The 10378-nt window shown below is 41.7% G+C and overlaps 1 protein-coding gene across 1 annotated transcript; it reads right to left on the bottom strand.

Moving 5' to 3' along the window:
- Nucleotides 1-4421: 4421 nt before the first annotated feature.
- LOC148365238 (uncharacterized) lies at nucleotides 4422-9911 on the bottom strand. Its single transcript, XM_088335729.1, has 2 exons — nucleotides 9647-9911; nucleotides 4422-6279 (listed from the first exon to the last, which is right to left on the bottom strand). The coding sequence occupies exons 1-2, from the start codon at nucleotides 9801-9803 to the stop codon at nucleotides 4991-4993; spliced, it is 1446 nt and encodes a 481-aa protein (XP_088191855.1). The 5' UTR covers nucleotides 9804-9911; the 3' UTR covers nucleotides 4422-4990.
- Nucleotides 9912-10378: the final 467 nt, after the last annotated feature.

Here is a 10378-nt window from a genome sequence, read left to right as displayed (position 1 = left end):
TCGTCTTCTTCGTCTTCTATTATTTCTTCTTCTTCCTTTTCTACTACTCTTTCTATACTTCTACTTCTTCTTCTTGGGGTTAAACAGCAGTTGGCATCTATCTCTACGATGCATTACAACCCCCTATCACGACATACTGTTAGAATGTCCCGCACTATTCATGAAATGTAAAATAATCTTCCTTTGAGGCCCTCTTTTTGAGTGCAGAAATCGTTTCAATGAAAATGCCATTATTACTTCTTCCACCAGCCCTTTCTTCATTTACTCCCTCTGAACATTGTACTTATGCAGTCCATTATTACAGTATACGCTCCACTGACTCTTCCCTTTGTCCTCACACAATCCAGTGTCATGTTTCCCCATGAGTTTCATTGTTTTGTTTAAGGAAGTGTTTCCAATCCTTAAACATGACATCCCAGTCTCCACTCTCCTGCATTCACCACCAACCCTTGCCGTCCTCACATCACATTAAATCCCATACCTCTGCACTTTCCATCCCACACGCTCTGCCTTTTCTTAGGTAACCGACCCACCCCCTTAATTATACATTGAGTGTCTGCTGATGCTTACACGCATATCAACCCTATGTGCATCCAGCGCCCTTTTCGCCAACTTGTCTGCCCCTTCATTCCCCTGCAGAGACAAGTCTACTTTTAGACACACCAATCTCTGTGGAGCCTCTTCGGAATGACTTATCCGTAGGTGGTGTTAGGAAATAAGTATGGTAAAATGTATCATTTACCAAATTGTTCAAATTAGTTATCTGACTCCATTGAGCAAACATAACCTTCATTCACCTAACAATGCATGCTCGTTTCTTTTTGTGAAAATACAGACAAGAGACCGGCATTTCCACACGGGGGCAGATTTATTTTCTTAAATAATTTAACTAAGTCAACTCCATCGAATTAGCCGAATAAGTGTCTCTCTCGTTCTCCCTCGATCTTTTCCCATCCTCTCCGATCTTCTAAACGTCTTTTCACAAGCTGCTGTGCCGGCTCCTCCCATGGGCGTGCTGACTCCCCCCATGGGCGTGCCGACTCCTCCCATGGGCTTGCCGACTCCTCCCTTGGGCGCGCCAGGTGCCAGCTTCACCACCTCCTCGCCGAAGGGCATCGCGATGTTTGTCCTTGTGCGTCTGGCCTTCTCCCGTCAGCACTCACAGGAATTCTGTTATCAAAATACGTCTGATGCATTCTAGACAGCCTAACCTTCTAATGTACCTTGAAGAAAAACAGTCAGTGAATCTTTTTACTGCATCAAACTGAGTACATGTACTTACTTTGTAGTTAATTTTATAATATCCTTTATAGTCAAATGTATAAAATCCTTCAGTGGTCAATGGACAAGTCTTATGGTTTTATCGCCCACTCTCACAAAATTCTCATTAATGCTCTTCCCAGTTTCCCAGCTGTCTAATAGCACCCCTCTCGTTGGGTGATCAGTGCTATGCCTCGTCAAATACACCCATAAATTTGCCATAAGATGCTTGCTACTGCTTTCTCCCACTTCCATGTGTATGGCTGGAATTGGCAATGCCTTAATAGCACAGCAGAAATTGCACAAAGCCTTCCAATAGCTTTTTTAAATGACTACTAGCTGCTGACCCCACTTGCCACACAACCCTAATCCAGCACTGATTGAAACAAGGCAACTTACAACCTGTTGAGTGCTCTCCAACTCGTCCCCCATTCTCGTCCAACCACAAAACGCATCACATATAAAACTTTCCTATTTTTTCCACCTATTCTGGCGTCATGTCAAGTATATTAGAAGCTCATCAAAAACCAAACCAAGCAATTTGAACCGTGGCACCCTTTCCAATCTATTTCCAAACGCTTTTAACCGACACCCTCCCAAATTTTTCTCCAGTTTAAGAGCAGTCTGTAGAGCTTTTCCACGACGCGCTTCCAGCCTTCCTCGCCTCGCCTTTTTATTGTTTTTCATGATGAAATAGTACCTGGTTCTAATTCCCATGCACCACCGTTTTTCGTACCACCTCTGTCGAGGTACCAAAACATGGTCCCGGGGACTAAAACATCACGTGGGTCACCGACAACCACTCATTAATCAGCGATGTCAGTCACTGCCAACCTCTAAATTGTCAGAAAGGATCTTCCCCTAGACCTATACCATATCAAATGGCCGCCATTGTGTCCGCGTATTCCCTGTTCAGGGATCCCTTAACCGCATGGGTAGTCGGAGCATGCTAGGGGTTGTAATAGCAACTGACTGATCACACTCCCCTGAGATGTACCATTTTCCACATCATACTAAATTGACAACACCTTCCCTATCCTCACTTGAATCTTCCTTCCAAATAGGAAATCAATAATCCGGTTAAAGGCTCCACGCCAAGTTCTAATATTAACAAGTTTAATAAGCAGACCCTCTTTCCACATCATATCATACGCCGTTTCCAGACCATAAAACACTGCAACGACAGATCATTTGTTTTCTTATTTCAGTTTCAATACTTACCACTAGGTCTATAGGGTTCCTCCCCCTTCTAAAGCGACTCGGATAGCTGGCTATGATGCCTGCCTTCTCCAACTGGTATGTTATTCTCTCTGTATATATTATCTCCATTATTTTGTATATATTCGATGTCAGAGCTATTGGCCTGTTCCTGGATGGCTGTAATTGGGTTGTTCCCTGGTTTCCTTATTGGGATTGCAACAGCCTCCTTCCACACTCCGCCATTCTCCCATACTTTACTATACAGCAGCAACCGTTCAATGTGTGATTTCTCTTCTAAATGCTTCATCTCTGCCAGAAGCAGTTAGTTTGGCCTTGTTTATGGCCCTCGCCATCTCCTCCAGTGTGAAAGGGTCGTCCAAACTACCATTGGTCATCTCACTACTTTCCAATATTTTCAGGTATTGTCTCCACTCTTTCTCCTTACCATCCCCCACACTTGTACCGGTGTCGTCCTTTTGACTGAGCTCCAAAGTTTCCTCCAGCTTTTCCTCTTAGCGTCCCTCACAGTCCTCCTCATCCTCTCTTGTGTCTTTTTATACACAAGTAGGGTTTGCAAGTTATGTGTTCTCTTAAAGAATATCAAGGCACTGTGTCTTTGCCTTACAGCTTGCCTGCACTCCTCCACCCACCATGGCACCAACTTCTTCTCTCTCCTTCATCTACTCTTGGGTATCGAATTTTCAGCCACCGCAGCTATTATAAATATTGTGTGGTCATTACGTTCATCAACCTCATCCAGCCTGCCACCTGTCAAAACAGCCTCCTCACTCAATCTTCAAAACTCATCCCTGTTTGTGTCTTCAAACCTCGATTTTTTAACATTTCAGGCCAATGTATAGTGATCAGTGCCCAGTGAAATTTTCCACTACTTTACATCTAAAGATGACTCTGCATCTGTTGCCATTTTATTTTAGTGCCCTTCCCATCATTCATACAAAGTATATCTTCGCTATCCATCAGTCTTCGAATAATAGTACCATTTAGTTCCTTGTGTAATGCCCCCCAAGTGGTAGTATGGGCATTAAAATCCGCACACCAGACTTTCTTGAGCGTATTTTGGCCTTGAATTTTAAGTAACTTACCAAAGTCCAATTTCCTAAAAGGATTGTAATAATTAATCACCACTATCGCTTCCCTTTTACTCAAAACCTCCACAGCTATGTACTCTTAACACATTTCTTTTCTCTAGCACTCGACAAAGATTTCCCAGTCACGCATCCGAGCCTCCACCACCAAAGCTCCTATCAAAACGAAGCCTCGCACCCTAAAATCCAAACAAGGATACAACATCACATTGCCAGCCTTCCTTCGTGGCATTCTTGTCCCTAATCCTGCTTCTTTCACTTCACTTGTAAATATGCTGCCTTCGCATATATTTCCTCTCCACCCTAATTTTCTGAATTTTCTCTTTTCATGATCTCCCATTCCCAATAATCCAGACTGTGACCTACACCAGAGTTACAGCACCTTGGTTGAACTCCAGTTTCTCACCTGCAATATTCCTGCACCCCCTCCCACCGTGCACATATTTCTTTACAGACCTTAGCTGTGTGAGCAAATCGTTGACAACACCTCAGTGGCTTAGGTGCATATACCTTCACTATGTAATTTATGAAGCACACAAATATCTTACCTGGCACGACAGGTCCTTCAAACTCAATCAATATGGTTTTACGGTCTTTCTTTTCTAAACCCCTCCCTTCCCTTATTGTTTTCATTCTAAATGCATTTTTCACCATAGTTCCCTTGATATTTTTATTCTGAGTAGCACACCAATAATCACCCCTTTTCTTGCCCCCCTTCTGTTTGTGCCCAAATCTTTCTGGTATTCTCTACTTTAGCTTGACCTATCTTTTGGTTTTGTTCACTCAGAATTTTTTTCCAGAAAGACATTCTACTCTCTCAGGTTGAAACACGTTTGGCCAGGAGAACAATTGTTTACAAGAAAACATGTAGATCTAGTTTTTAATGGATCAGTTACTTCGTGTGACATGATCTTATTTACAATGACCTATGTATACTAATACATTCCATGATTTCTGATTGGCAAATTTTCTTCATTACACCCTGAAAACTTTTGAACAATTCAGTTAAAGTTTTTATGACAATAAAACAGATAAAAAAGAAAAGGGATATTTTCGGCTTGTGAGTACAAAACAATTATGTGATGGTTTCACATGTGCACTCTCATTTATATACCTGAGGGGCAGAACACAGGCTATAACAATTTTTTTTTAAAAAGTCAGTGGAAAATTCCCCGAATCCCGATTAGATTCATTAATGACCAATAAATCTTTAACTTGAGTAAAATAATAAAGTGATGATGTTTTGACTATATATGCAGTGACACCTTTCAATATTACAACCCCTAAGATCCGTCGAGTTGTCAGTATCCATGAGGTAGCTCGCTTCCTAACCTCATGCCTCCAAACTACAACAAACACAGCAAAAACAAGATAACACTTTCAAGTTTAAGAAATTGAACATTCTTTTCTCCAGACAGGGCTACTCAGGCCTTCCTTTCCCCGATGTGTACTCTCACGTGTTGAAACAGATCAGAACTATTTGTCAAATCCTGACCACAATCTAAACAATTCAAAGACTGTTCCCCCTTGTGAGATCTGATGTGTTTAACAACATTTAATGTTTGAGTAAACGTTTCCCCACAGACGAAACACCTATAGGGATTTCCATCGACGTGTGTTATCATGTGTACTTCCATATTCCTTTTGTTTGCGAAGGCTTGACTGCAAAATGAGCAAGGAAACAGTTTTTCCCCTGTGTGCGTTCTAATGTGTCTGGTCAAATCGGATTTTTGAGAAAATGCTTTTCTGCAAACAGTGCAAGAAAATGGTTTTTCCCCTGTATGCATTCTCATGTGTAGGATCAAAATACTTTTTTGAGAAAATGCCATTCCGCAAATTGAACAAGAAAAGGGTTTTTCCTTCGTATGTGTTCTCATGTGTTCGGTCAAAAGACCCTTGCGAGTAAATGCTTTTCCGCAAACCGAGCAAGAAAATGGTTTCTCCCCTGTGTGCGTTCTCATGTGTGGTATCAAATGAGATTTTTGAGAAAACGTTGCTTCGCAAACAGAGCAAAAGTAGGGTTTTTCCCCCGTGTGTGTTCTCGTGTGTTGGATCAAATTAAACTTGAGAGAAAATGATTTTCTGCAAACAGAGCAAGAAAAAGGTTTTTCCCCAGTGTGCGTTCTCATGTGTTTGATCAAATTACTTCTTTCAGAAAATGTTTTTTTGCAAACGGAGCAACTTTTGTCCAGTTTTCTTTGACAAACCAGGCAGCAGTGGCCTTCATCGTTCCCTTTATCATTCAAAAGAACATTTTTCACAAAGCTTACGCCACAAACTGAGCAGTTAACGTCTTGTTTGCCACATTTTGGGGAGTTCTTGTTGTGAGTCGTTTTCTTTTTGGAGCATTCCAACTCTTCAGAGTCTTGTCTGCAGTTTGCGCTGCTCTCCAAGTCATCCCTGTCGGACAAGGGAGCCAAGTTTTCATCTGGTGGGGGTCCTTCAGACCCGTCGTCACTTGGACTTTCATCTTGGAGCTGTTGTGAGCACTCGGGTGGGTCTTCATTGTCGTTTTCACGTTTCACAGGGCTGCTCATCGGTGGAAACCAGCTGACATCACATTCCTCTTCTTCTGTTTTAATGTAAGGAAGCTGCAACTCTTGTTCTTCTACTTTGACGGGGGGCAGCTGAGGATTCTTCTGCTCCAAATTCAAGTTCCAACCTAAGTCCTCAGGGGAATCTTCACCCTGGCGATTTTGACAATGTTGGGTATCTAGAGGATACATTCAGATTTCATTAAACAAACAAATTATGACAACATGGGTGTTTAAAAATATTTGATCAAAACCCTGCCGACTGTGTGTGTGTGAGAGAGAGAGAGACAGGGAGACAGGGAGAGAGAGAGGTAAGAGGTAGAGCAGCTACCCGGTCACAATAAAGTACAAAAGGCCCTATGAAATGAATTAGCACCGGAGATCTCAAGTCAAGGGGCACGGTCCACGTGAATCTTGTTTGCCCACGCACCACCACCCCCCGGAACCAGCCAGCCCCCAACCCCATACAACCGTAATGTAGCCGGTGTTGGGCGGAAAATTGCCCCCCGGCATGAAATGTCCCCCCTTGCGCAAACTTTACTAAAACAACTTTGTATTTAAGTTTAGGGGGAAATGTAACAGTAAAGCACAGATCACTTGCAGCTTGTATACCTGGTAGAAATATCACATATCACTTTCCTCATGTGTAGTTCCAGCGGCTTTTAAGCCCGCTGTTATTAAACTTACACTGAAACAAGCCAACCTGGATGCAAAAAGCTTATGTAATTACAGACCTGTGTCAAACCTACTGTTTCTTTCTAAAGTACTTGAAAAAGTTGTGGCACAGCAGCGGAATGATTTTATATCCGATAACAATATTTTTGAATCAATGCAATCAGGATTCAGGGCTAACCACTCTACTGAAACAGCCCTGATTAAGGTAACCAATGATCTTCTACTCGCAATGGACTCCGGCGCTTCATCACTCTTGCTGCTGCTGGACCTTAGTGCTGCTTTTGACACTGTGGACCATAATATCTTACTAGAACGGTTGGAAAAATGGATCGGTCTCTGAGGAACTGTTTTCTCTGCAGGGTTCAGTACTTGGCCCCCTTCTTTTCAGCATTTACATGCTTCCATTAGGTGATATTATTCGCAAGTATAATATCAGTTTCCATTGCTACGCAGATGACACCCAACTATATCTTCCGATGGAGAAATCTGCCACACTAAATTGTGGAAATTTGGAGGCCTGCCTCACTGAGATAAAAGAGTGGATGTCACTCAACTTCGTGCGCCTTAACTCTGAAAAGACCAAAATGTTCGTTATTGGACCATCTAAATGCCGTGACTTGTTCTCAAAAAGTGAGCTGCTTTTATTGCCATTATCCAGCGATTCAAAACAGTAATCTTTCAAATATCACGTAATGAAAACTGTTTTGTGCTCTACCATAAAGATTATTATGGTGAAAGAACTGTCAAATTCTTAACAGATAAAATGGGAGACGAAAGTACATAAGATAGGCCAAGGCCTCATTTCGCAAAAGTCAATATTTTCAACTTGCTCAAGAGCAATTTCTACAAGGTATACGTGGTGCAAATTCTCCGTTCTTCACTGTTCCATTTCATTCCCCCCCAAATTAGTTGTTTTAGTAACGTTTGTGATAGGGGGGACATTTCATGCCAGGGTACAATTTTAGGCGCAATACAGGCAGGCAGACAAAGTGGTTAATCGAAGCGGTGTCGGTGTGGGAAACATTCTTGTTTTTTTTTTTGTTTTTTTTTAATAGCCAATCTGCTTGAATCTTGGCTGCCCAAAACATTTTTAAAAGGAGCTAAATGTGAGAATCACAATGTTGAAAAACGCTGGCTTGTTTTAAATTTGGGTTTAAAGCAGTAATTCTAAAATAGTAGGGTACTCCTGGGGATCGTGGAGAACTTTTAACTGTGCTACAATAGAGCATAATTGCATTTCCACTATACTAGGAGGTAGGGCTGCAAAATTAACCAAAATTGATGTAACATAATACAATAGTGTAACCGCAAACAACTGCAGTTTATTCCAAGATTTATAGTTCGTTCCAGTTTGTTATATGAGTGATGGAGTGTTTGGCCAACAAAAATGGTCACATTTTGTGGATTAACAGCCCCGGCCAATCAGAAGCAGGTTTTAAGTGCACCAATCCATAAAGGCGAGGCAAGGTTTGCAAGACTTGTGTGCACGACTTTGATAGGCTGGTGTAAGCCAGTCAGTCAAACAGCCCTTCCACAAATGGCTGCCAAAATAAATGCCAAGGCTCGTAGCTTTTGTGGTTCGTTATATTGAAAATAAATTCATTAATTAAATCAGACTCTGAGGAAAGTTATCAAAACGGAAAGAAATGATGATCACCAGCAGGTTCTCCGTGGATTATTTTTGGATCCGGTAAGCGACTGAGGCAGCGGTGGAAGACAACATACACCCTATTGATACAGCTGGGCTAACAACTACCTTAAGCCACCCTTGTCGAGCCTGTATCTCACCAAGGCCATATTCATTACCCATGAAATGAATGACCTGAAGCTACAACTTGTGGGGAACCAATGCATTCAGAATGTTTATAATTTGACCATCGTGGGACCTGGCTCACCTCAAAGTTACCCAATACTAGTGTGCAGCTAGCCCGCCGCTTTCGAAGTCGCTTTCTTACTCTGAAAGTAGAAGCCCTTAAATTTCTTTGTAATTTTGTATAATGACAATTAAGACCATTCGATCAGCTGGAATTCTGCGTTTCATTTCTATATCTGTAGTTGTTTTTTGTTCTAGTGGTATACTCTCAGTCGGTATGGGCCTCATCTCGAGTTAAGTTTCACCCTTGGGGGATTTCGTGAAGGTGCAACGATACTATGCAGAATTTCCCTTTTTGATGCTGGTTCTTGTCCCCACTAACCACGATAACCAAGGGAATACCGTACTCCTATGATATCCATATAGCTAGAACGTCCTACCTGCTTTTATTTAGGTGTAAGAATATTAACACATTATTAAGAACATTCTACCTTGATAAAAGGGTCTGTTCAACAGAATATGCCAGTGTATAAATTTAGGTTTCTTTAATTGATCAGAACGTCCTACATGCTTCTATCGGAGTACTCTCTAGACCAGGGGTAGGGAACCCATGGCTCTGGGGCCATATATGGCTCTTTTCATGAGTACATATGGCTCCGAAATAAAATGTAACGATTGTACATCTCTCTGTGGCGTTCCAAAGTCAAGTGATTTCCTCCCGATTTTGGTCCATATAAAGCCTTGCATGGCTGCTTGGCCGCGATATGTGAGTGAGTGTGTGTGTGTGAATGGGTAAATGTGAAGCACGTTAAATGCAGACCATTTACCATTTACTATTAAGCACATGCTACCTATTTGCAAATCAAGCTAAAAGCGCACAGTAATAATTTTGGTGTCAAATCAGCCGTCGGTATGACGTTTCGCAGGACAAGGGTTCTACTTGAGTTAGGGTTAGAATAGTTGATTTTTAAACAGATTCATGAAGACACAAGATCACAAGTATTATAAATGACCGATTAAATACTCAAGTAAGTGTAAATGTAAGTTTGTGTGCAGACCTCCGAGCCCGATGACGTTTTGACTCTCGCAAAGCGCTTCCAGTTGCCGTCGTTGTCGGCTAAGTTCCTTCTCGTACGAGGCGATGGTTTTTTCAAACAGTCCAAAAATTTCGTCGGCAGCAGCGATCAGTCGCTCTCTTACAAACTCTTTTAACATTTTGCCGTTGAACCGAGTTGCAGAGCCAAACAAGTAACAAACCTAGTTCATACTCTGCAGATGATCAAAATCGGATAACTTCCTGTCTGTTCTTCTTCTTATGTTAAACGGCAGTTGACATCATTATTTCGGTGCTTTACCGTCCCCTATCGTCAACGTTCCACTCCTCAAATTCTATTAAAAGGTCCCTGTCAATCTGTCTTACCGAGTTTGGAGTGGACCAATGTAAGTCTAACAATAAAACGTTTCAATATGAATCTAGTATTCAATTAAAAACATTTATCATTTAAGGTGACTTGTAGCTATTTCATTTTATCATCACCTGCGAACCCAGTGAGGCTGGTGATTTGTCTACCCAAGAAAAGAGGGAATGAGTTTATATGTGACCACCATCTTTCAGTTAGATTAGCAGAGATGTAAAAATGCCATAAACGGCAGACTATGTACTTTTGGTTTTGTTCAATCAGTATTTTTTCCAGAAAGACATTCTACTCACTCATGCTGAAACAAGTTAAGCCAGGACCACAATACATTACAAGCAGTCATGTAGGTCACTCTAGAGGGGAATGGCCCTG

Source organism: Urocampus carinirostris, chromosome 5, assembly GCF_059441175.1.
Source record: "Urocampus carinirostris isolate Australia breed hairy pipefish chromosome 5, RoL_Ucar_1.0, whole genome shotgun sequence".
Classification (NCBI taxonomy): Eukaryota; Metazoa; Chordata; class Actinopteri; order Syngnathiformes; family Syngnathidae; genus Urocampus; species Urocampus carinirostris.
The sequence above is the reverse complement of the archived record's forward strand: the minus strand, read 5'-3'. Positions and strand labels throughout refer to the sequence as shown.

What these genes read in the sequence shown, in the direction of transcription:
- LOC148365238 (XM_088335729.1), bottom strand. Translation starts at nt 9,803, where the DNA reads ATGTTAAAAGAGTTTGTAAGAGAGCGACTGATCGCTGCTGCCGACGAA. An exon ending in AAACGTCATCGGGCTCGGAG is followed by an intron (nt 6,280 to 9,646) that starts GTCTGCACACAA and finishes TGTATCCTCTAG; the next exon opens with ATACCCAACATTGTCAAAAT.